This window comes from Epinephelus fuscoguttatus, linkage group LG6, assembly GCF_011397635.1.
Source record: "Epinephelus fuscoguttatus linkage group LG6, E.fuscoguttatus.final_Chr_v1".
Classification (NCBI taxonomy): Eukaryota; Metazoa; Chordata; class Actinopteri; order Perciformes; family Serranidae; genus Epinephelus; species Epinephelus fuscoguttatus.
The window spans coordinates 31969225-31996727 of record NC_064757.1 but is presented as its reverse complement, the minus strand read 5'-3'; the positions used below and the strand labels follow the sequence as shown (position 1 = coordinate 31996727).

The window sequence follows — 27503 nt, the reverse complement described above, 5'->3', positions numbered from 1 at the left end:
AAAAAAAAAAAAGCTCTGACAAACAACCGTCCAGGCAGACAAACTATACAAAGCACCAAACTGAGGGTAAATGTACAGCCAGAGTCGCCACTAACACATGATATCCATGTTCAATGTCTGAAGGTCTCACTGTCATTCAGGGGGGAAACAGCAGGAGGCGCTGCAGACCAGGAGGACATCACTGGTCTTTGTCGTGCATCTGCTGCTGCATCTTGTTCAGCATCTCCTGCATCCTCTTCAGCTGCGGACAGAGAGGAACGTTTGCTTAAATTCATACATATATCCTGAAGCTAGCTGGTGTGGGCTTAATCCTAAAATAGATATCATACTGACTCTAGCTTAAAGATAATAATCACTGCTGTGGATTTAGAAATGTCGCAGGGATTCTAATAGGAGGCTGCTAGGATTATTAATAATTTAGAAATACTGGCACTAAATACAGGATTTCATTCAGGGCATTATTAATGAAAAGTTGGATTTTAGACCTAAATCATATGTCTTAATGGACTCCAAAGACATGGTAGAATCTGCTATCAGACTGGATTCACAATGGTATTATAGAGGGTGTGAGAGGCAAGGCACTGTACACCCTGGACAGGTCACCAGACTATCACAGGGCTGACAACATAGAGACAGACAACCATTCACACTCACATTCACACCTACAGACAATTTAGAGTCACCAATTAACCTGCATGTCTTTGGACTGTGGGAGGAAGCCGGAGTACCCGGAGAAAACCCACGCTGACACTGGGAGAACATGCAAACTCCGCACAGAAGGGCTCCCCCAACCCTGGAACCCTCTTGCTGTGAGGCGACAATGCTAACCACTGCACCACTGTCCCAACAATATGTAAATGTATATACATGTTATGTTAAATTCATGTAGAGAACTGACTTATATAATATACATATAATAATGTGTAATTGCTTTGAATTGTTCAGGTTAATGACTGAAACGGCGACTGAGTGTATTTCTTTCTTTCTTTTTGGAATATTTAACACAAATATATATGTACTTGTTCTTATTGGAACATTTTTGCAGTTTAAGCCACGCTATTGAGGTCCGTATATGTTCTGTATACATTTATATTTCAGTGCCAACAATAATTAATTATAATTGCATTCAGTAAGTGTACATTTCCTGTGAAAACAACTTTATTTTGAAAAATGCTATGCATGAAACAAGCATAAATTGACACACTGTCCTGAGGCAACTATAATGGATGCAGGAGGGGCACCTAGTGTGTAATATTTTGATGTATAAGGCCACTGACCAAGCATCAGTATTTGATGAGCTGGGAGTGAGAATGTGTTGTTATATAAGTGTTTATTTTTTTTTTTTAGATATTTATGCTTATATTTTTTCTCTCCGGTGTCAGATGTTAAATTGAATGTTATATTATGCATTTGTTTTAGCTTTCTTCTTTGTATTTACTAAATGAATAGTGACTTCTATTGTTTTTCCCTTATAATCAGGTAATATGATAAATAACTAACCATTGATGCATGTGTCATTATGTAATAATTATAGTAAAAAGAAGAAGAAGCATTGTTTTACTTTTATGTTTGTGTACATATACATAGTTTGACAAAGCAAAACACATCTGTCATGTTTAGATAAGGATATAAAGATGGGAATATTTTTTTGAATAAGGTATATATATAAGAAAAGTATTTTGTAATTATTTATATCTTGCTGTAAGATAATTATTACTGGTAATTAATTTAATATATTAGAATAGGTCTGGGAGAATTAATTATTGTACAGCTTTATACTGCTGGGGAGCTACATAACTGACTATTATTAATTTATGGAGAAGGGGTGGGAATAAATAAGTTCCTACTTACTTCCTCCCACTCCTTTTTGGACATGTAAATCAAATCATTATATGTTGTTTTCATGCTTCCTTTAGTAACCTATGTTTTTATGTCTGTCTGCTACTGTATGATTATTTTGTTTATTTGCTACTTACATGTTCGAAATTAACTGCTGCTAACTACCTACCTACCTTCACTTAAGTAGCCTGTTCATTAGCTGTTCTAATTTAAAATCTATTAAGTGAACTGAACTTAAGAAAATACATTTAATGAGCCTAAGACATTAAGTTCAAGTAACAGCCTTTTAGTCACACCACATGTGTTACACACTGATGAAGACCATGATGAAGACTCTCTAGTCAAAACACGTTGGTTATCCATGTATTAATAAAGAATTTTTAACTACATTCAGAGTGCCTTGGATGCATTTTTGGACTGCCTGCTTGTACCACGGACTTTTACACTGAGTGAGCTGGCCAGTCGTTGTTGTTTTGTCTTTATGTGTTACTCGTTGGACCATTAAATTACATTCAAGTTACATGAAATAATCTCTTAGAGGTGAATGAACTTCATGCTTCATGCCATCTTGTTTTGACACAGGGACATAACACTACACCGTCACTACCAAAGACCTATGACGCAGCTACAATATATACATGAAAAATCAAAACACGAAACATCAAAAAGCAAAAGTTTCTTAGTACCTCCTCATCTTTCATTTTGATCAGTTTCTCAGTCTCTACATCCGGGGTGGACAGCGGCAGGATGGGAATGGGACTCTCCATACGGTTGTCCTGAGCCAATTTACTGAAGAAGAAGAAGGAGGAGGAGGAGGTGAAGAAGAGATGGAGGAGGAGGAGAGGTGAAGCAGGCAAATCTGTGCTGAAGTCTGTAAACATCAGCAGTTATTTGAGATGTTTACCAAACATTCTCTCTCTCATGTTTTCACAAACCTGGTCATCTCCTGTATGCACTGCGCTCTGTAGTTTTCGTAGTGGACGTCACAGGTCACGTCTTTGAGGTCGTGCATGTGTGAACGAATCAGCATGTTCCTCAGTTTCACAAAGTCACAGTGCGACTGGTTCTCCACTGAGAAAAGAAAACCGTGAATTCACTAAGTAATTTTAGTTATGACATCTGAACAGTGTCTAATAACAGGTTTATGAACATACCTTCAACAATGCCCCAGGGGTAAAGTCTCCCTCTCACTCTCTGCCCTCGGGCCTCCACCACAGTGTTACTGCCAATCACAGCGAACGGGGTGCACTCCTGCACACAGACACATGAGGGTTGTTTTTTTTAACCCTGATCTATCCGGAGGAAAGCTGACTGAGCACACTGGGCCCTGACACACATTCACACACTTATATGTGTTCAAAAAAAAAAACGAGCAGCTTGAGAGAGGCATGACTGTAACTGCTGACACATGGAGATGTTGTTGTTTATTGTTCTCACACAGATTTTCCCAGCTGATCAGGGAACTCATGTCACAACGTAAACAATGGCTCCATTCCTGAAATTGTTGCAATGCAAAGCAGCAGGTAATAAAGTCATTATTTAGATCCTACATCAAAATGTATGCAGTGAAAATGTGATATCAAGTCATGAAGATAGTTTTAGGTGCCCAGGTTTTAAGATGTCCATCTTTTGAGGTTTCTGCCATCATCCCAAACATTTTGAACATGAAATTTGTTTGTGTTTCTCATAGCATCACAAATATCTTTTAAAAAGTCATGTCTCTTTCTAAGAATCAGCACATACACCTTTCCCTTTGTTACAAAGTCATTCATGAGAAAGCCAGTTGCTGTTAAGCCTCACAAATGTGACTTTTCAGTGCACTGAGGACCAAAAACTGAACTAACTTCACTTCCTCTCTGCTGTCAGTGAAGAATAAGAGATTAGCTCAGAATCTTGGCACATAAAACTGGTATTATCTGGATGGCTGGACATCCCATAAGGAGTATGCGAAAACAGGGCTGTGTACACTCAGAACACTGAGGACATGTTGAAGCAGCAACTGCCAGGACTGAAAAAATGAGGCCAATACAAGAAGTGCCAAAAACTGCAGTTCCTCCTATGACCACTAGAGGCTGGCTCCAGTAGCATCAATACCCATAGAAACCCCTGTTAAACTTTACAGCAGAAATAAACATGCTTACAGCCAGGTGCAAATAACACTTTCGGTCTCTATAGCTAATTTCAAGATTCGTGACAACTGTATCTTTGTTGTTTACACTTGTTAAAGCTTAAAGTTATGCATATTTAAGAGTGGGTCGCTTTGGGTCACAGGCTGTCCACAAAACCTCGTTACAGTCTGAGTCAGATCCACCACTCGCTTCTCCACAGCTCCACCCTCTCGTCCAAATATGGTCACTTCTGGCTCCAAAATATCAAGATTGTGACAGCTGAAATGCCAAAGGCTTCAAACCAGGAGTCCACACACCAGTGGGTGACATCATGGTAGCTGTGTCCATTATTTTATACAGTCTATGGTCATGTCCTGTGGATTTTTTTTTCCTAAGAAGTTCTGATATTTATATTTGAATACAAACTACATAAAGAAATGAATAAATGAAAAAGGATTTACTATTTCCGCATCTGCATTTTATACCTGAAAACAGCATTTGGAGCTGTACATTAGGAAAATTAAAAAAAATAAAAATTTAAAAATATAACTACAAAATGGTACAAATATAATTTTAAAAATCATTCCTTCGGTGTCTTGTCACTATTTTCTTAGAGAGGGTGTGTTCTCTAGTACCTCTAAAATCCTGGCACGACCCAGACAGACAAAATAAATTTTCCTGTAAACCCCACAGAAGTGGAATGACCTCAGTTTGTGGTCAGAGACGGGCTGCACGATATTACTTGAGATAAATAAACAGATATTAAAATGTACATAATTCTGCCCTTCTGCTGCTTTTAGTGTACTGCTTTAACAGAAATTGCTTCTTGAATTAAAACGTAAAAGGAAATCATTTCCAACATTTTTTATTGTATAAATTAAGACTCAGGACGTTTACATGCGCAGTTAAGTCGAGCTTCAGTTATAGCTCGATTAGGCCATTTAATTGTCTAATGTCATGTAGATGTACTGACTGACCTGAACTCAAAGGTACTAATTAAAAAAAGAATGTAAGTTACATTTGAAAGTGCAGTTTTCTACTAATACTCAAAAAAAAAATCCCTGAGTTTTATACGACAGTCTTTCGTGATGTGTTTTTGCCCAATTTGACATTATAATGATATTTTTTTCTTTTTTTAAATAATATATTGTGCAGCTCTAGGCCAGAGGTTCAGTTACTTACCCTCACAGTGAACTAGGTAATAAACTGGACTCTGTCACAGGAATCTGACTCACCTTCAGCTCTTTGTCAAGTTGTTTAAACTCTTCATCCTCATCGGAGTCACATTCGGGGAACTGGTACACTTTGATGCCAAACTTGTCTATTTCCTCTCGTATCTGTAGATAAATCAGAAACATGGTGAATAACCTCAATACAGTGAAACATGCTGAATTCAGCTCAGAGCTGCAGTTGTGGGACTCACTCTGTCTTTGAGTTTTTTTATCTCGTTGGGCGTGAGGCAGTCAGCTTTTGCAATGAGAGGGATTATGTTCACTTTTTCATGCAGAGCCTTCATGAACTCAACATCCACCGGACGCAGCCTGCGGAGAGAAATCCAGAGTGGGAATGAGAGGGAAGTCCTCCAAATAAAAACAGATTAAACTGATGAGTACAAGGTGTTGTTTATTTTAGCTGCAACCAGCAGCTCTAAAGCTCACTCCACAAAAATTTCCCCACCCTTTGCGTCCACAATTTTCACCCCAGGAGGCTGAAATTTGCCATGGAGGTCAAGTGTGTGTGTGTGTGTGTGTGTGTGTGTGTGTTATTACCCGTGCCCAAATGGAGGGATGAAGTAGAGGCAGCAGTGGACTCTGTTGTCCTGGATGTTCTTTCTGTTCAGTCCGCTCTCATCCCTGAAGTATTGCTCAAACTGCTGATCTATGTAGTCTGTGATCGGCTTCCAGCTAGGACAAACACACACACACACACACACACACACACACACACACACACACACACACACACACACACACACACACACCCAGACAACATTAGCAGCTCCTCCAGACACTGTGAATTCAAATGTTCAGGCTGAAACAGGCACGTGTCACAGCAGCAGGTTTTCCAGCTCACCATTCGTTGTTGTTGACAGCGTCTCCGAACCCCGGTGTGTCAACGATGGTCAGCTTGAGCTTGACTCCTTTCTCCTCTATGTCTACAGTGTGTTTGATGATCTCCACAGTTTGGTTGATGCGCTCTGCAGAGCATCGATACAGAGAGGAAGATGGAGTGGGGTTTTTTAAGCTTTAAGTGATAATGGCATGATTGATGGACATTATTCAACTATTAACAAAGCTGCTTTACAAAGTCATTTGACATCAAAAGATAAGACTCTTGAACAAACATGAAAACAGTCAGATTAGACAGACTGTCTAATGCTATTAGTTCTAGCTCTAGTGCTATTTATCACTCCATATTGTTTTAGTGTGAGTTGCCAAGTGTTGGAGATATCAGCCTTAGAGATGTCTGCCTTCTCTCCAACATAATGGAACTAGATGGCGTTTGGCTTATGGAGCTCAAAGCGTGAGTGTAGTTCCGTAGAAAGAAAATAGTTCCTACATAAAACTGCTCACAATGAGGTCAAATGTATTTTTTGTATTGTTCGGAGATTTGTGCACTACAAGCCGAGTGACTAATTCTTTTATATTGGAGAGAAGGCAGACATACCTACGGCCAATATCTGCAACACTCTGCAACTCCACCATAACAATCTAAAGTGATAAATAGCACCACAGGTAAGTGGAAAAATATGTATTTTTGATTTGGAGATGAACGGTCTGTCTTTAAATGTAAGACAGATGGTGTTCTGGTTTATATAAACAGCAGGGCAGCATGTTCATTATGACTGATACAGAGAGAAAATAAATAGCATAAAGACTCACCTTCCGCATTCAGTAACTTCCTGTCTTTGTAGAGGTCTGTGAGGAACAGGCTGTTGACCAGGGTGGATTTACCCATACCAGACTCTCCTGCAGCACAGACACAGACACAGACACAGACACAGACACACAGATGGTCACAGTGAGTGTGAATCTAATCTGAAATAAATCCAGACAAATTAAGATGCTGGTTTATTAGGTACACCTTCAGCTGTATCTTCAGCTACAAACTGACCTGCAACCATCAGCGTGAAATCGAAGCCTTTCTTCACAGACTTCCTATGGACCTGGTTGGGCAGAGTTGCAAAACCCACATACTGTTTCTCCTGGGACAGAAAAACACACACAAAGAAGAAGAGGGAGGTGTTCAGTATTCATTAATGCTTTGTAAATGTTTCAATAACGTAGAACTACAGAAAATTAACTGTTTTAATATTTTTTCAAGCAAAATCTACAAATATTCTTGAGTTACACTATCTCATTTGTAATGATTGTTTGTTTTTCTTTATATCATGTGATAGTTAATTGAATATCTTTGGGTTTTGGAATGTTGGCTGAGTGAACATTGGTTGGGCGACTGAAAGTAAACTAGAATGACCACTTTGCGTTTTTTTGCCTCTGTGAACCGTCAAGTTGCAGTTACAGTTTAAATCCATGTCTGTGAAAACACGGATATTTCACATACATATTGCCCCCCGCAGCACACAAGATCTTTACAACCCATACAGTTTCAGAGTGGGCACCCAAGAGTAGTGTCATCAGGTCTCTGACAAAATGTCTCCTTTCTGTTCCTGAGATATGACATTAAGTAATGGCCAGAAAAGTGTTTTTGCAGAACATTATGATGTCACAGTGGAGCTGACCTTTGACCTTGCAGATATAAAATGTCATTACTTTATCATTTTATCTTATTCGACATTTGTGTGAAATTGTGTCATAATTAGCGTATGAATTCCTGAATTATGGCCAAAAACATGTTTCATGAGGTCACAGTGACCTTAACCTTTTACCTTCGACTACCAAATTCTCTTCAGTACATCCTTGAGCCAAAGTGGATGTTAAAAACAAATTTGAAGAAATTTTATTAAGGTGTTCTTGAGATGTTGCATTCACGAGAATGAAACAGATGCAAGGTCACAGTGACATTGACCTTTGACCACCAAAAATGAATCAGTTCATCTTTAAATCCGTGTTGAGATTTGTGCCAGATTTTAAATGAATTCCCAGGAGGTCTTGTTGAGATATTGCCTCCATGAAAATGACAAAGATTAGATCACAAAATCCTTGACCGTTGACCACTAAACACTAATCAATTTGTCGTTGAGACCACTGGAAATTTGTGCAAAATTTGAAGAATCTTCCTCATGGTGTTATTGAGAAATCGTGTTCAGGGGAATGGGACAGATGGACAGCCGGACAGACAACCTGAAAACACACTACTTACAGCCACTGGTATCACCAGCACGAGGCATAACAAAAAACAAAGATGAATGTTATAGATTCTTAAAGCCAAAAGTGATGTCTTGAAAATGCTTATTTGTTCAACCAGCAGTCCAAAGTCAAAAATATCTAGTTTACCATCACAAAAGACAAGTGATGGAAGGCAACAACACACATTTACTGGAAGTACTGTACTACATCTACTTTTCTATATTTCACAGTCAAATATTGAACTTTTTACCCCACTACAGTTATTGATAACTTTAGATACTAGTTAATTCCATAATTCAGATAAATGATACGTGATCAACAAATACATTATGAAGATCTTTACAGGTTAAGACAACATTAGAATTCATATAATAGTCTATATATTATTCTCAAATGCTTCATTCTCCATGATGAGTCCTTTACTTTTGAAAGTATGTTTTGATGCCAAGACTATGGACTTTAACTTAAAATGAAAACAAAAGTAAAAAATTCTATCATTTGAGAAACTATAACCAGAGATTATTTTGCATTTTTCCTTAAAAAATGATTCAAACAATTAACTGATACTCAGAAAAAGTTTTTCTTCCATTCAGCTCATTGAATAATGAACTAATTGTTTGAGCTCAACAATAAAAGATCAAAAACCAACAGCTTAAAAATAGAAGCAGACACCAAATAGCTGTGAGAGCGCTCAGAGGGTTTCTAATGTGAAAACAAAAAGTATCTGGCAGCGTCAGATGCAATAAAAAATGACCACAACAGACAGAAAATCTACAACTGCATGGAAAAACACGTGCACAACATTCCTCTGTGAGCAGCTGAGAATAAATCAGCGCCTCAGATTTTCCATTAAAACTCTCACAGAAACACACAAAGAGAGCCACAGGATACCAGTCGCTCACTGTGTCACACAGTGGCTCTCAGTCCTGCAGGTTTTCTCTGCTGCATCTGGCAGAGCGTCATCTTCACCCGACAGTACGCGTTGACATGTGTAGATATAAATACACACTCGAGGCCCATCAAGAGCATTCACGCACAGACAGAAGCTACATTCAAGGGACCTGAAAAGCTCTTTTTGCGCTCTGCAAACACATGAGCCAAACAAACAGTCAGAGTCCTTATAAGCTGTCATAACTTGTCATAGGCATTTCCGACAGCCCCCTCGGGTGAGGATCACATTGAGAAAAAAACACACAAAAAAACACTGGTGGTGCAATCAGTGCATGGCAGACACGCTCTTCAGGAAGCCAGAGGAGTCAGAATGAGGAAGGCTTTAGATAAATCAGTGAGTAGTCATAAAAACAAAGTAAATCTGTCACACACCTCAGCAGAAGAGCAGAGCTAACACCAAAAGATGCTGGCACTGACTCCACATGTGTTAGGACTCCTCGTTTATAAAGTTTCCCTGAACTCTGTGTCTTTACTTTTCATTGTATTTTGAATTTTTCTGATATTTCTCCACTCTTTTTGTCTATTGTTTTGCCCATTTTCTCCTAGAAATCCAACTTTTTTTACCTTCTGCCTGGCTGTTCTCACTCGTGGGCACAGCAGCCGTTCCACCAGTTTTTCTTGCAGCATGATGGCATCCATCCCAAACCGCTCCAACACTGACAGACCAAAATAGCCACGGGTCTCAGAAAGTTGAAAAACAGCTCAGCAGGGAGGTGGGAATAAAAGCAAAATCTGAAGCCTTGAGATTCTGATAAACTCGTCTCTCACTCTGTGTCCGTTCCCAAATTGTCTCTAACACACCTCCTCCCTGTCTGTGCTCTTTAAATATGTGCCTTTTGTTCCTCCTACTTTCCTTCTCTTGATTCCCTTTCTTTTCCTTATATTTCTTTCTTTCCTCTGCCCTACAGCGACTCCAACGCTCCCTGTTCAGACAGGTACGGAGGAATTCTCACTGTGAGGGAGGGAAACGGAGAGAGGGAGTAAGAGAGAAGTGGCAATTTGAGGGAGGAAACAAGGGAGGGATGGAAGAAGCAAACGTCTAAAAGAAACTCATTCATTCGGCCTGTACTCCCTCCCCCAGCTCTAAAACTCTGAGAGAAATGACCACCAAGGAAAGGCAGACAGAGAGGGAACAGACAGAAAGTGTAGATAAAAGAAAGAACTAGTTTGAACTTGAGAGTGACAAAAGCTGCAGAACAAACAGCAGATCAAGACACACACTGCAAGTACAGGCCTGTGGAGTGAGCTTATCAGATTATCAAGTAAATTAACTTGTCAGTCCATGTGTGTGTGTGTGTGTGTGTGTGTGTGTGTCTGTGTACTGAACAAAGGCTGCTCAGCATCATCTAGACCAGTGGTTCTTAGTGAGCGCCTTAGGCCAAGGGTACTATTTTTTAGTACTCAGATCCATTACTTAAGTAAAGCGCCAATAAAATAACATGAAATTACTCCATTGCAAGTAAAAGTCCTGCTCGAGTCAAACCACAGAATTATCAAAAGCAAAACGTAACTAAAACATCAAATTAAAAGTACTAATTCTGCAAAAAATGGCCTGTGACAGATATATTAATTACACAGCTCGCTTCTTAATACTAATGCATAAATTCATAAGTAGCTCTTCACTGTTGTAGCTGGTCGTTTAAACAACTGCATTAAAGTTAGGACGTTTAATCTTGGCCTAACTTAGGGATCAGGCCCCTCCAAAGGGTCACATGATCAATCTGAGGGGTGGGGAGATGAGTAAAGCTCGTCACTGAGCAAAAATCCCATAGTAAACTTTCAGCATATTGTAATTCAAGTGGTCTGAGAGAAAACAAGACTTCTGCACCTCCTCTTGGCCCTATTTTTTTAAGGCTTTAGAAAATCTAGCCTGTGAAAACAGACTCTGGCCAATCATAGGTCATTTCAGAGAGAGGGCGTTTCTATTGGCTGTTCTACAAATGGAGATGTGCATGTACATCTTTTCAGTGAAAGCCTTAACGGCAGAGAGTCCTGCACTGCAAAGCAATAAATAAGGATGGACTTATCTAGAGGAGAGTCTCACAATAAATGAAACAAAACACGTGTCAATATCGCCAAAGTGTTTCAGAAATGGAGAGCAAAATGTTGCTGATGGTTTGGCCTTCTGCTAACTGGAGCTAAAGACTCAAGTCTGCAGCTAATTCAAGTTCATGTTTATTTAGCTAACACTGCCTCACTCCCACTGCAACAGACCAACTCACTGGGAGGAGAATGAGCAGCAGCCCCAGAAAGTGATCCTGTCAGCCGCCACCGCAACACAAATCCAGCCAGTGCAAACTAAAGCTCCGACTCTCCGCCGGATCAGCAAACTTTCTGTTGCTGCCTTTACATGCTGTAACACCCGGTGCTGGCCTAAGTTGAGCCACTATAGCTGCCATATGAAAATACATCTCAGGCAGAGGGACTGTAGGGTGGCTAATGTTAGCTTATTAGGATTTCGACAACTTCAGAGTGAGACCGGGCTCTAATGAAAGACAAAAAAAGAAAAAAAAAAGCAGTTCTGATATACAAATCTGTATTAATCTCTTGAGTTTTTCTTTAATCTTTGGTGGACTTGCCAACAACTCCTAAATATCTGTAAATATCTGAAATGCGATGAGGGGCCCAAGGTGGACACTGCTTATCATACTTAGCATAAATTTTTACTTATTGTTGAGGCTATTTTGATATTTATCTGCAAATCCACATAGCCTCAAACATTCTTATTCCCTGCAGCATATTACATGAGAAACTGATACCACTCTCATGTCTGTGGACTAAATATGAAGCTACAGCCGGCAGGTTGTTAGCTAGCTTAGCACAAAGAGTGGAAACAGAGGGAAAACTGGCTCTAAGTAACAAAATCCACAGCACGTCTGAAACTCACTAAAATCTTGTTTTAAAGAAAATATAATGCGATAATTAGTAAGCTTTACACATATTTACTGTACAGTATGAATGGTATCAATCTTCTTATCCAACTCTCAGCAGCAAAGCAACTAAACATATTTCCTTAAATATCAAACTCCTCTTTTAATATTGATGTTAGTTCACATATGTCACATGTTCTATATTAATCAATCTGTTTCTTGTAGCAAATATCTGTGGTGCCGTGTTTGTATGTGTCAGTGTGTGTGTGTGTGTGTGTGTGTGTGTGTGTGTGTGTGCGCGCGTCTGTGTGTATAGAGGTGAATGAGGTACAATTCATGGCAGAGGTTGCAGCCGATTGCTTCCAGATGTGACGGTGGTGTGTGTGTGTGTGTGTGTGTGTGTGTGTGTGGGTGTGTCCAGCTCATACATGATGTGGGTAGCAGAGCTCAAATGCGCTTTGAAATAAAAACCTTTTTTTTCTCTCTTTTCTTTCCCCAAAGTCGGCACACCCCGCGGTGATGCCACGTACAGGATGTGACAGTCTTACTCCACACCACCGGAGGGCGACAGAGGACTCAACTCTAATATAACACTTCACGGTCTGAGCTCGCTGACGTCTCCTGAGGGGGACAAACACTCTGAGCCACCGTGGTGCTGATGCAAACTTTAGTTCAGAGATGCTAGATGAAGACTTTAGATCATTGTGGACATGAAAGTGTGTTAGTGTGTGGAGAGGGGGGTGGGAGGGTCAATCTGAATAGAAGAAAAGAACAGATGTCTTGAAATGGTATTACAAAAGCCCCCCAGCTGAACCCCCCACCTTCAGTCTTTCTCAGTGGCCAGCTGTCCCTTTCTCTCACATACGACCAGAAAGACACACTAAATATAATCTTAGCCAGTCACACTTCTTTTGTTACTTGCAAATTCCGCATTATGCTCAATAAAACATCAAGTGAAGCCAAAAAGTTGTGTCTTGTACATTCGTTTTCATACACACCCTCACTCCAGACACTTTATGTCAAGTTTTTGTAGCTGCGTTCTCCTCTCAGGTAAAAACTCCTGGGTTAAATGTTGAGGTACCAAATGAGATTTGGAATAAGGGGCTATTTAGATCACAGAAGTGGGTTACAATCCGTAGATACAAATTTAAACAGCTGAAAGTTATCCTGATATTTTTCAACTTTATAGTGGAAACGGACAACTTTTAAACTTTTACCCCTAATGCTTCAAATTGGTATTATTGTCGGCGCTGCTGTGGCAAAGACAACCAGATCGCTTTCTGTTCCTCGGAGCCGAGCAACTAAAAAGAACACAGGACAAACTGCAATTTGTTTCACACAGCTGCTTCGGTCGCTCCACCATCTGAGGATAGTGACTGCAAAGAACTTACACTGATACCCCTTGGTAACTGGGGATAGCTACTGATAGCTATTGGGGAAAACAAAAGCCTGTTGGGAGGAACGTGCTTTCATGGCTTTCTACCAGACAGGGACTTCTTTGTTAGGGTTAGAAGAAAAATCATGGTTAAGGGTTCAAATGAAAATATTTCAGATAGAGGGCCCTGAAGACTAATGTTTGCAAATTTAGGATAGACCGTAAACTTTAGACTCTTTGGGTTGTGCAATGGTTGACACCCTTACTTTGTGCTGTTAATCAAGCCTTCATTTTACCTGAAGATTGTACCAACTGGCAGACAGAACTGCGTAGTGAAAGCAAGGCTTTTGATGAACCAATATTAACGCTGATGGTGTCATTATTCTACAGCCATTACATTGTGCAATCAACATTTACTTTATAATGGGGTGTCGGTTGCGTAGTGGATAGTGCTGGCGCCCCATATACAGAGGCATCACCTTGCTGCAGCGGCTGTGGATTCGAATCCAGCTCGTGGCCCTTTGCAGCATGTCAGTCCCCACTCTTTCTCTGTCTCCCCCTTTCACTCACTGTCCTGTCATTAAAGGCAAAAAGCCAACAAAAATAATCTTAAAAAAAAAAACATTTACTTTATAATGAAAACTTGTCTATTTCCCTCTTAAATAAAGTAAAATCTGCACATTAGTATCATGAAACTGTATGTGACAGGTGTAAAGATGTAGCTCAAGGCTTATTCTCTCATTTAGCTATTTTTAGTTCATTGTTTTCACTCAGTGGCCAAAAGAACTTGGATGGTTTCCTAAAACACTTAAGAAAAAGATGCAACTGTATATATAGGCATCCACATATTTATGTATATGATGCTCTGTCTCCCTTGTTTTCCCTCTGTCCTTGTTCCCTTTGTCCTGTCTTCATAATAATAATACATGGGATTTATATAGCACTTTTCAGGATACTCAAAGACGCTTTACAGAAAAAAAAATCCATAGGGAGGGAAATTGTCCAGAAAGGACAAAGTACACTTAATTTAGAGGTTATAGGCAGGTTTGAGAAGGAGAAGCCTGAACCCATTTTGAATTATCTATATAAATTCATTAATCTTTCGTTTATGCATTTTTAATGTGGACAGATTTTTTGTTTTTGTCTTATTTGCACTTTATTTTCTCCTTCCTCTTGTGAAAGGGGAATAAATGAAAATAAAATAGACCTTATAACAAGCCCTTACTGACCTCAGTCTATCATTGCTTGAACTAGACGAAAAGGTTGAAAACTTGCTAGAAATTGTCATAGTTGCTGTTATACATTTGTACTGTAAAATAGGAGAAGACAGACAGTTGTGGACTGACAAAGTTATCAAAGTTGCGACTCGGCGTCGCCTCTTTGGGCCTCTTCCAGCTGATCAAACACAGAGAGAGGGAAGGTAGAGTGTAGGGCAGGTGCAGAGGGATGTTAAGGACAAACCATGACTCAGGACTAATAACGGGCAGCAGGGCAGCAGGCTGTGAGGGGGCAACTTAAAAATAAAACAGAATGCCTTTATTGTCATTGCACATTCTCCAATAAAATTTGCTGTGCAGCTCTAAAACAGTACATTCACGCTCCACACATGCACCCACCCATCCACCCACACACACACACACACACACACACACACACACACACACAAACTTGCCATACAGACAAATGATAACAAAGAAAGATAAAAACTGGATTAAGTGATATAGAAAAGTGACATATCAGAAGCTACTATTTGTACATTGTGCCAAATGTCATTGCACCTTATGAAGATATTATTGCATGTTATATTATTTGGGTGGGGGGTGATTTGTGGAGTTCAGGGGCAGAAGTGGTTTTTGAGCCTGGAACTGGAGATGAAAAAAAATCCAACACATCTTCAAATGCACTTGGTGTCTTGGCATTCGCATACTTATTCCGTATGTTGTGGTTTGTTCACTTTGTGTGCATGTTTTTAGACATTGTCTTGTTTAAAAATATTATTTTCATGGTTTTTGCCATATTAGACAGGACAGTATTAAGAATGAAAGGGGAAGAAAGAGGGAATGACATGCAGCAAAGGGCCACAGGCAGAAATTGTATATAGGACGCTCGCTCTACTCACTGAGCCACTGAGCCCGACATCATCTTGCTTTATTATTTTTTTTCTCTGTCTTTTCTTTATAGTACTTTGAAACCACTGTTGCAAGTAATGGTTATGTTCTGTGTCAAATAATATGTTCATTGTATACAAAAGATCAGAAAATGGTACAAAAAAAAAAAATTCATCACGCTGTAACCTGTGACAGGCTGTTATGCTACCATAACTACTACACAGTTTATTCCACAGTACTGAAGCTGCTCCTCTTTTTGTAACCATTGCAGAGTCTACAATAATTTCACTTTCCGTCATGCTTGTTGTTGCCGAGGGTAACAGTATGACGAAAACGTGTCACAGGTCAAAATATTGTGGGTATCACTACATGAATTTTTCATATCATTAAAAATGATACTGGTATTACCGTGAACGATTATATGGACACCCCTACTGCATACTATACCTTTAATAGATTTTCTAAGTTGTTGCTGTTCTACACTGTCCGTCCATTTTGAGGACTGAATGCACTTTGTGTTTACTGTTTTGGAAGCTTGTTGTAAAACTTGTTATACTTTCAAACAAAATTTCTAATGCAAAGCTTCATCATCTGCCAACTGTCTGTCATTTGGATGACAACATGTTTGACGATTTATGCTGTTTTTGGCTCTTTACAACAAATACAAGAAGAGACTTCCTCACTGATTATTATTTTAGTGTATAAATGCACAATGACTCTGTCTGTTTGTTTGTTTGTCAGTCAGTCAATATGTTGGACGGTACTGCAGAGGCACAGATCCAGAGATCAGCCACTCAATCAGCAGGCAGCATTTGCCTTCTTCCTCTCAGTCATACAAAGCCGTGGCCTTTAAGGAAACGACTCTCAAAAGGCCGCAGCAGTCAGCTCTACTGCCAGGATACACACTCACACACACACACACACACACACATGTATAAAACCTAATCCAAATGAGTCTGATCCAATAGCGTACCCATCATTCCCTGCTGCCAAACACTGTCAAGAGGCTTCAGTGATGAGACACCACAACGGACACACAGTCAGGCTGAAGAAGACTTAAAACTTAAGGCTTAAATCCTGACTGACCATAAAAAAGACTCATCATCATCGTGTTTGTACAAGATAACGTCTGTGGAGTATCCATGATGACGTGTCCTATTTTTCATGCATGCCAGTGTGTAAAGGATTGAGGTTGAGGTATCATGGCATAACTTAAACCTTAAAACAAGTGTTCGAGCTTCTTTTCAAGTTTCTTACTTATTATCCTAAATATCCTAAATATTTTAACATGACAACAACTAACCGCTCTCCAGTATAGTGATACTCTCTAAAGTGGTGACTGTCTTGTCTGTATGAGAAAGCTTCTCTGAAAGGAGAACTCCACCACAAATTTTACATGTTAAGAGTTGCATTGTGGTGTAATGTAGGCACCAGGTTTACACAAGGAAGAAGATGGGTAGAACAAAAAATGCAATAACTGTAGTTTATTTTCAAACTGTCTGTCTGTGATAAGAATGCAATTCTGTGGAGAACTCTATGTGATTTATGGAGCTTTTAAAGAATAATGGTAAACACTAAAATGTAATGTGACAGAGTATTCCACGTAGGGAACATAGTATAGTTTTACAGCAAACTGACAGTTATACAACAATCTATCTAAAGTTTGCAAACATTAGGCAAAGTATTGGTGGTACCAGACCAAAGATGCTCTATAACAAAAGATAACACATTGCTGTGCCAATGATACAGAAAGAATACAACACTAAATACTGCATAAATTTAACGTTTGCTCCTCATTCTTATGTTTGTCTGCTACCTTCATATCTGATCTCAACACAGTGCAAGATCATATCAGTTGTTGACAAATCCTCAAGAGTGAGATGCTGAGACAAATACAGGTATGTGGCTTGTAAAATATGGGTCCAATATTTACTTTGTTGACTATGAGGCGAAAGAATCGGTCATAATCTGTGCTCACGTTCACTTCTCTTGCAATGAATAAACTCAAGATTGCTGCTAGTCTCCTTAAGGAGGGGGGCAGTGGCTAAACACACGTGACACAGATACAGGACATTGTGCTGCTTTGTTTTTAAACCATCTCTGGTTATAGTAGCAAAGCCCCCTTGGTGTATTAACTTAGGCAAAGGTGGATTATATTGTTTAAGAATTCAACTTTTCGTCACAAAAAGAGAAACTTTGTTTGTTTTTTTTCTTTCCCACTTTAAAGATTTTCTACAACAGGAAAAAAGAATAATTAAATTGAATATTCTATGTAACACCATAACAGCAATCTACTCTACAACAGCTTCTCAAAAATCGATGTGAAAGAGGAATTACTAGTGGTACTTTCCACCCCTGCTCTGACCGATGCAGACTCACAGTGATCTTGAAATTGCATCATCTCTGTCCTATAGTGCTCAAAACTGGGCTTAAAATGGTGTAATGTGTTCCCGGCTTAAAGCAGCCGGACGGCCTGTGATGCAGCAGTGAAGAGCAGTGACCTTTACTGACGACTTCTCTGCATGTTGCAGCCGTCCAGCTGACACGTTCACACCATTAACCCCGACTGCTTCAACTTAATTTGTTGCCTGTCCACCAGCGGGTGAGGCGAGAGAGGGTAAGAGTGAGAGATAAGAGGAGATAGGAGAGGTAACGGCGGGTAAGACAGAAGCAGAAGGGGTACAAAAACAACATAAATGGACCCTGAGGCCCCTGACCTCCTCCCTCCTCTGTTTTCTCTCCTTGGAGATGCAAAGGCCTGCGTGCACTTGGTTCTTTAACATGCTAATCTGACAGCATGTAATTGCTCAGGCAACAATAAAATTGCCTCACTGAAGGACACTTCAGCCATCATAGCCCAGCTTTAGTATCCGCCTATTCAATGACAATGGACACTTGTGGGAGCATGGCTGTAACCTTGACTGGTATGAGCATTTGTTATCCCTGAACCTTTAGCAGAGGGATCCAGTCAGCTAAATGTTACGGGAAAGCAATTTTTTCAAAGGTTGGAAGTTATGCAAAACAAAAATACAACACAACTAGAACACAACATCTGATACTTCTAGGATAAATCAACAGCAATGAACTGATCCTACTAATAAGTATCATCTATGTAGTTTAAACCTAACACATCCTATTCCTCTGTGTGGTAGAGCTCCATGGTCGTCCAAAAACTATTAAAAAACACAACTCGCCATTAGCATGACACCTAGGTGTGATCCCTGCCAAGATGCAGTTTGCAGTTTGTAACCAACAAACTACAAAACTAGATGTTTACTGGAGACCTGTCTCTGTGTTTCCCGCAGCTTTTTAGTGCCCAAACGTGGGTGTTTTGTAGCAACCCGTGGCTGTTTTTCCAGTGGAGATAGTGCAATGAAAAGCAGCTAATTTTACTACGAAAACACCCCCAAAACTAGGTATTTAAGGCCAGAACATCTTTTCCTAACCATAACCAATTTGTTTTTGTGCCTAAACATAACCACATATTAACCACAGCATTGTTGAGACACAAAGTTTCAACGTATCCGCTACATAAAAACATTGCAGAGACGTACAATGCCACTATTTTCCTGGCGACAGGGTTGCAATCCCACATACACTGTCCTGTTGCCAGAAATATCTGCTAGTACACCAAATGTATATCAATCCACAGCTAAAAATTGTCCACAACAAATGCACCATTTACTCCTGTTTGAGGAGTTGCATATAGGGGAACACTGCTCTTTTTGGTATGAGTTCTTCTGGGTCATCGTGTACAGTTGCTTTGCTTTCAGGACTCTCTCCGGCAGCCATTCTCGCCTCTAAACTTTTCTATATGCTCTCACTCTCACCTGCTCAAGGGCGCCTGTGGTGTGCAGAGGTGAAATGGGTCCCCGCTGAAACACTTTCCCGCCGCGCACGGTCTGGATGTTGTTTGGGCTATTCACCGGTATTGCGGTATATGAAACATTCATATCATAATGAAAATAAATACCGGTGTTTGGTACGAACCGGTATACCGCCCAGCCCTACTGAGAATCTTTGCCGACATGTGATGAGGTCAAAAGCTCCAGAACAAGTTAATAGGTGGACACTGAGTTGTCTCTTGGGTCAAGAATAAACTGTCAAGCTCAAGAAAAATATGGAGTAACTTGCTTTACAGGAAGTTAATGAAAAACTTCAGTGTTTTCTGGTCAAAAACGAACTTTGCACATGATCGATTAAAAATAGAATTCAGATTATTTTTGCAGTTTACAATCACCCAGAGAACGGTTATGAAATAATCTTAATTCTCTTCATTGGTTTCATTGGATTACTGCTCAGACCGCTGATCCTTATTTCCAAAGAACTTAATCCCAAACATATCAAGGCCAACAAAAATACTTGAAAAGATTTTTTCAAAGAATCTCTCTATGTGGGTCAGCCTCCAGTTACTTTCTAAAAGCTTCTTGAAATGCACAGCCGAACATGACATGAACATGAGCACTGCAGTGTGACGTATAAAACCCACTGAAGAGAAGGAGGTGAGCTGCTTCAGGTACAAGATAAGACACAAAGCGCCACTCACGCTCTGCTGGATCATTGCATGCATGTTTGCAGCATGACAAAATGGAAGTATGTGCACGTGAACACTGTAGGGAACACACTGCGGGGCACAAACGTCTCAAACACCTGAACAAGAACCAGACTGACGACTGTCACCGAGGGGAAACACTCCAAAGAAAACTTGTAGAGGCAGAAACTCACACAAGATGACAAAAGCTGCTTTATCCTACATCAATGAATTCTTGCTTTAGTGCATTCTTATGTGTTTCTTGCATTTCCAGTGTGTGCTCTTTGTGTAAAAAGTATCTTAGGCATGCAGAAACCTGTCAGTAGGCCAGTTATCATTATTTATTGTTACTTTTTATGCTATTTCATCCTGTTTAATATATGTTTTTTGCATTGTTTTATATTAATTAGTGTTTTTATTTTAAAGCACTTCATTTAAAGGTGCTATATAAATAGAATTATTATTATCACAAACATTTTATACCCACAGAACTTAAGTTTAAATTATGGTGAAGACTCACTGTCTTGGGTTTGAATATTTCACTCTGTAAACATGACATAGCTTCAACGATCAGGGTGTCTACAGGTAAAATCAGGCTAAATTTAAGACTTTTTAAGACCACCTTAAATCAAATTTAAGAACAAACTTGTGATGGAAATGCACGCCAAAAGAGAAAATATACTCTTTCCACATAAACACACTGATGTCAGTTCAAGATAAAAGAAAAAAAAAAAAAGAAAAAAAAAAGCAGACTGGCTACAAAGGTAAAAATAGGGGAACTGTGCGCATACAGGCCACGGAATTTTGTTTCTTTTCAAAATGATTTTTCCTGTAGTGTCATTGTCAAAAATGTTCGCAGTGACCTAACTAAAAAACACCAAGACCCATCCAATTTGAAATCCGATATCTGGGGCGGATGTTGGGAGGTTGAGCAGATTGTCATCTAAGCGAAAGATCAGCAGTTCAATACCTGGCACCCTCCAGTGAGCATGTTGTCGTGTGAATGTTTATCCAAGTGGCAGGTGCCATCTTGTATTGTAGTCTTGGCCACACGTGTATGATTGTGTGTGTGTGTGAATGGGTTGCTGTGGCATGTAGTGTGAAAACGCTTTTAGAGGTGGGAAGACTAGAAAGGTGCTATACAAATGCAAGTCCATCTACCAGTTTAAAGTAATTTAACACTTTTTAAGGCCTTTTATTAGTGTGTATTTAAGACATTTTAAGACTTTTTAAGGACCCTCGGTCTCCCTGATGATACAGAAAATGTGATGCTGTCAGGCAGTGCAGAATAAGAAAATTTTTCCTTAAAGCTACTTACAGGAAAAAAAGGAAACTAATTCATTAAATAGTCATTGAAGAAGAAGTTCAAAACTTATTGGATCAGCGTCTCTCTCCTTCTCCTCTTACAATTTTTCTTTTCTGCTGAAAAGCCGTAGCCACAGGGGGTTCAAATCCCAGTTTCAATACCCCACCCAACCCCCCCAAGATACACCCATTCCTGCTCTGCAGCTGGTCCACACTGGGAGCCGGTGAGGGTCCCATCTGTGACAGCGAGAGGGAGTTTGTTTATAGACAGAGAGGGAGCGAGGGAGAGGAGGGTGGAGTGTGTCTGAAAGTGAAGTGACACATGTGAACGGATGCAAATGCATCTGACTCAACATCTGCTCAGTGCTCGAGGGAGGAGTCATCGTACGTAATGTGACAGTCGTAACATCTCAGTCAGGGAGACAACAAGGTGTGATGTTTCCTCACAGTTACCTTTACCACTTTCTATTAATGCACGCTTTATAAAGAGTTTGTAATCTGCAACTCGTTACTTGAGGATAATCTCTCTGGCTGTTGAGTCATTAAGTCATTAAGGAAGGGTGTCTCACTTTCTAATTAGCCGTCACCACTGCGGTTAAAGATGTTAATAAGTCAGTGATAATAACCGGTTTCTCACTATTTGAGGCAACAGCAACAGTTAGTACTGCATCTGTAATAAAACATATTAACCTCCTGAGACCTGAACTTTTGTTTGGTATGCATTTTTAGTTTCTCCTAGCTATTTGGGATCAGTAGGACCTGATAACAACCTAAACATTGTCAACGATAATAAAGTCCCAATGTCCTCAGATGAGTACTTCCTAATTAACAGTGTCTTATTTTGTTACTGTTGCTAAAATTGGTCAAATCATATTAAGATACAAACATCATTAATCATAAATAAACAAGTTTCAGCTACAAAATGTTTTGTAAAATTAGGATTTGGACTTTGTCCACTTTTGTGTCGGGATCGGCTGCAGACTGACTTGGCAGAAATGGCTGACATCATGTTTTTATATGGATTAGTGTATTGTGCTCTTACTACCACTAGATAGCACGAAAAGTGTCCATGATGAAGGACAGCAGGTCTACATTGAGTAAAATGAAGAATAGGGTCAAGTAAATCCAAAATGTGATGTCCTCATATGAAGACACAGGGTCTCAGGAGGTTAATAATACATTTATTTTTTATAACAACCCATACAGTCTTTTTATTTTATATCTTTAATATCTTGTTCATAAAAGGATTTTGGTGTAGAGGCTCTGCACACTTCTCCAGAAGGTCAGAGGTTAACTGATGCGTCTATCTGATGAACAACAGAGCTACAAAGACAGAGAAAGTATCTCACTGTGTGAGGATAAATATCACCCAGAAATTTTCCACAACCTGGCAACCTTAACATTTTTGTTATTAGAGTGGAAACAGCAAACTTATCAGTGTTTCCAAGTGGTATTATTGTTGGCGCCACTGTCACAAAGACAACCAGATCTCTTTCCGTTTTCCTCAGAGCCTAGAAACTATCAACAGCACAGGACACACTACATTGTTTTCCACGGTTTCTTCAGTTAATTCACTGCCCACCATTTCTGCTACTGGGGATAGTTACGGAAAGAAGATTGATACTCTTCGGTAACCGGAGATAGCTACCGATAGCTGCTGGGAGAAACGATAGTGCTATTCTCTTCCTGTTTTGGTTGCGAAATGGTTGACGCACCTTGTTTGTGTTGTACATTGAGCTTTAATTTTCCCAGGAGATCATACCTGGTGGCAGACAGACTTGTGTTGTGAAAGCAAGGCTTAAAGGACACCAGTCTTAACGCAGATAGTGTCATTATTCTAAAGCCATTACATTGTACAATAAATATTTACTTCATAATGATAGGTAAAAAAAACTTGTCTATTCCCACTTAAATGACCGAAAACCGATAAGAAAGTGGTATCCTTAAATCTCACACTGTTACATCAGCAACTTTGGACTTTCAAAGGCAGTCCCGGGTTTGTTTGTTTTTGAGTGAATTTTGTTCATATATATATTTCTTTGTTTTGTGTGATCAGCAGCTTATGTTGGCTTTTTTCTACTTGTGCTACTGTTACATGAGGTGACTGAAGTGTGGACCCAAGTCAAAATAAAAAAACATGGCATCTTGACTTGGACTTACACAATGACACATGACTTCACTTGTACTTGAGCCTTTTGACTTTTAAATACTTGTTACCTTCCCCCAAGCACCAACTTAAAAAGCATGTAATTTAAAAAGTGTGCCATGAATCAATTAATATCCCCTCAATTCCTGAATCAACTAACATTAATGCTATTAATTCCCAGCAAGTCGGCACCTAATTCCCCGGATCCACTTTTTTGAACTGATCCAACAGCATCCAGAACTATGAAGAACTAGCGTCACCTTACTGAGCACCAACTGGAAAAAATAATACCAAAGATAATTTTGTTTGCGTACAAAAACTACACTGTGGTCAACAAAAAGCACATTGCAGTATGAAAAATGTTCAGGTTGATAATTATAAATGGCAAAGCAACATCATCCAACAAATGTTTTAACAAATCAGTACAAATAAAAAAAAAAAAAAATCAGGATTTTTATAAATTTAATTTATTATTATTCTGTTGTTAAAATGACATTATATTTGGTGAGGAGTGCATTATTTGGGACTTGACTTGTGACTTTCAAAACAAAGAACCCACCTCTGCTATGTAAACATATCTCGTAGTTGTCACTTGTGGCTACAGTGTCCGTTATTCAGTAAAAGTTACATTGACTCACTATAACTAAATAAAGCACAAAATATAAAATATTAAGTAAACACTAAGTGTACTGGTGGCTGTGTTAAAATCTGTTCTGCTGGGGCTCCAGTCACAGGAGAAATTTCTGGATCTACTGTAATCGAATTCTTTCTTAAATGATTGTAGTTGCCCTGGAAATATCTGAACGTGACATCACAACATTAACCATTGACCATATTATTCTGAATGTGGCTCATACTTCTTTTGATCTGTGTATGCTTCACTGTATCAAGGTGACACATCTCCTCTAGCTGTTAATAATAAAGCTGTGATTGTGATTTCAGTTTCTGATCTGTGATGAAAAAATGCTCAGCGAATACCCACCCACACAGAGTAATCACAGCACGGGATTGTGGGTAGGTCAGATGGTATCATCCGCTCACTTCGTATCACAGAAGTGATGCAAACAGATTAAAAAAAGACTGTTGCCTGGCAACGTAATATCACAGCAAAGGAAGTGGCGGGAGCGCTCAGAGCATTGTGAGGGAGTAAGGCGTGGAAAGAGGAAGAGGAGAAGGGAGGGGACTGTTCTGAGAATATTGATTTAGGATTGATTATTAGTTATGAGTCTTCCAGCAGTTATAATCTCAGTCAGTCACACTGAGCACTACTAGTTTTTTTTAGTCCTCCTCCACAGCCTGGATGATCCAGAATATGAGATATTTTTCTCAAAGTGCCCAACAGGGTCAGATGCGGTAGAGTATGTGGGAGTGAAGAGCGGCTGAAAGCCAAGAAGCAAAACTCACATGGTGTAAAAACTGTAGTAAGCTAAGTACTGAGCAGGAGTGAATCACTGCTTGTTCAGCAGTGGATGAATATTTACAACAGTTTGATTGTAATTTTAGGTTATTTTCACTGCTTCAGCCCAAACTGTAAACACCTCATCTGTAAGCGCATCATCACCCTGCAACAATCATACTAATCCAGGTTTCCAGCAATCCACTCATAAGCGTGTGTGTGTGTGTGTGTGTGTGTGTGTGTGTGTGTGTGTGTGTGTGTGTGCTGCAGCGGTGATACCATGTGATCACAATCATTTCAACTACTGGATTTGGTCCAACTGTGAATTTTTGAGAGAGGGCAAATCTGTCTACAACCTGACCAGCTTACAGTATATCTGCCAGCAGTAAGAAGGACAAATGGCAAAGAGAAGACTAAATACTGAACAAACATAAAGATGGGAACCATTTCTATGACAAAGAAAATACTTAATACAACAGAGTGAGGAGATAATTGTTCAAGAAGTAGCAGCCAAACTGTTAGAAGTTTCTCCGCAAAACATAGCACTACATTTCTGTCATTCAACAGATGCTTTTGTGTAAAATAACTTCTATGTTTGACTATAATACCAGCAGTGGAAAGTAGTGGAAATCCTTTTTGACCTATATTCAATTGAATACAGTACAAAGACAAGTTTTCTTTAGAATTTCTTTTGCCTTTTTGCCTTTATTTGTTAGGACAGCTTCAGAGAGAAAGGGGAGAGAGGGGATGACATGCAGCAAAGGACCCGCGGCTGCTGTGGCAAGGACATATCCTTAGTACATGGGTGGCCTGCTCTACCAGGTGAGCTACTGGGCGCTTTCAGAATGATATCTAATGTCCAAACTGATAAACTTTATTGTTTTTTGTAAATATACACTCACTGTAAATCAGATGTCTGAGACCCTTTCCAAAAAAAGTTGGAACAGGAGCATGTTTTGAAGTTTTGAAAGTAAAATTCTTTCTCATTCTTGCCTGAAGTATGACTTAAGTTGCTCAACAGTATGATCAAATTTTGTCCACGTTTGTGTCGGGATCGGCTGCAGATTGACTTGGCAGAAATGGCTGCCATCTTAATTTTACATGGAGTAGTATATTGTGCTCTAACACTAGATGAGGACAACAGGTTTAAGTTAAGTAGAATTAAGTATAAGGTTAAGTAAACCCAAGGAGGAGGACGCAGAGTTTCAGGAGGATATAAACAAGAGTTAACTTAACATCACCTCTCAGTTTAATGCAACATTATAGCCTTCAGTAATGCAGGATTTATTGCAGGGTTGTTGTATTAGACTGTGTTACTTCTAGTTCGGTGTATCTAATAAACTAGCTGCTGTAGAATAAATGATTGTGCAGTATAGACATAAAACATGCCATGGGTGTTATGTTGATGAGTATTTACAATGCCTATTGAGGCATTTTCAGCTTTAAGGTTACTGGTATGACTAGATTCTAAATTATTCTCCTCTTTTTCATCTCTTATTTCTCAGATATCTAGACTTTTGGTGTCTCACACTCACATGAATCATGCTGTTGATGGACACTATTTTAAATCCATTCACATTCAGGTTTGCTGAATCATCCTGCACACTCAGCACGTGCAAATACTCCTCTGCTGTCATCAGACACTATATGCCAAGAGGAAGAGAGGGAGGGGGAGGAGGAGAAAGGCCCAGGGTCAGCAGAGATGCGACCTCCCCTGCAGGCTCATGTGGCAGCTGTGTTTCTGAGCTGAACAATGGTCGGGAAGGGTTCACCGAAGGCAGCCAGCAGCAGCCACTGTAATCGCAAGTCGTGCTGATGTGACGTTGACAATTAGGTCAGCCCATCGGTGGACTTAATGCACGGTAATAACTAATAAATCTGGTGAGGAGAGGGGAGGATGGAGAGGATGGATGCTGCCTTTTGGGTACCATGTTGGCAGCTCGCCTCTTGTGACGCCGGCCTGCTCCACATATGCTTCTAAAAATGAAACCTAACCCCCCATCGCCTGTCAGTCTGCTGATCACAGCTCAGCCTGTGATGGCATGGCTGCCCTAAGAGCATCTTACGTATATAAAACTGAAACGAGCACATCGGGAAAAAATCCAAAATGTGCGATCTGAAACGTAAATATTGCTGCTGCTGATGATGCAATGGACACCGTCCAATGCGAGGCTATAATCTGAAAACGCATCTACTGAAAATGCATTCTCAACATCACTAAAAAAAAACCCCGAAAATAAATAGATAAAAATGATGTCTCTTACCTCTATGCTATCCTCTGATGGCCGTAACAGGATGGATGAGGAGGAAGCGCAGGTGCAGGGATGCAGAGCGACGCCCAGGGAAACAGAAACATGAAGCAGTTATTGATTCTCAATAAAACACTTGTCTGTGATTGAAATGCTGAAACCGAGCTCACCTGTTTTCACCGGGATCCGGCTTTTGTACCTGATGTTGCTCGTCATGTTGACCGCTCTCCTCCCTCGATTTTCACCGAAGCGACGGCTCACAGAAAGCGGCCCCTCGCCTCGCCTCCAAACCCCGGACAGACAGCAGGAGGGCGG

The 27503-nt window shown here is 39.8% G+C and overlaps 1 protein-coding gene across 2 annotated transcripts; it reads right to left on the bottom strand.

The window, feature by feature from the left end:
- On the bottom strand, positions 1 to 27503 carry septin5a (septin 5a). Of its 2 annotated transcripts, XM_049578135.1 has the most exons (12): positions 27359 to 27503; positions 27204 to 27217; positions 7062 to 7152; positions 6830 to 6916; positions 6021 to 6144; positions 5717 to 5851; positions 5371 to 5488; positions 5183 to 5284; positions 2994 to 3090; positions 2775 to 2910; positions 2526 to 2628; positions 1 to 241 (listed from the first exon to the last, which is right to left on the bottom strand). In XM_049578135.1, the coding sequence occupies exons 1-12, from the start codon at positions 27402 to 27404 to the stop codon at positions 179 to 181; spliced, it is 1116 nt and encodes a 371-aa protein (XP_049434092.1). In that variant the 5' UTR covers positions 27405 to 27503; the 3' UTR covers positions 1 to 178. The 2 variants fall into 2 exon arrangements, with proteins under 2 accessions (XP_049434092.1, XP_049434091.1); XM_049578134.1 differs by lacking the exons at positions 27204 to 27217; positions 27359 to 27503 and adding an exon at positions 9773 to 10163.

Excerpts from the sequence above, each read along its gene's own strand:
- septin5a (XM_049578134.1), bottom strand. The coding sequence starts at position 9,847 with ATGGATGCCATCATGCTGCAAGAAAAACTGGTGGAACGGCTGCTGTGC. Across the intron at positions 2,911-2,993 it reads CCCCTGGGGCATTGTTGAAG|TGGAGAACCAGTCGCACTGT; the intron begins GTATGTTCATAA and ends TTCTTTTCTCAG. Across the intron at positions 2,629-2,774 it reads TGCATACAGGAGATGACCAG|TAAATTGGCTCAGGACAACC; the intron begins GTTTGTGAAAAC and ends CTTCTTCTTCAG.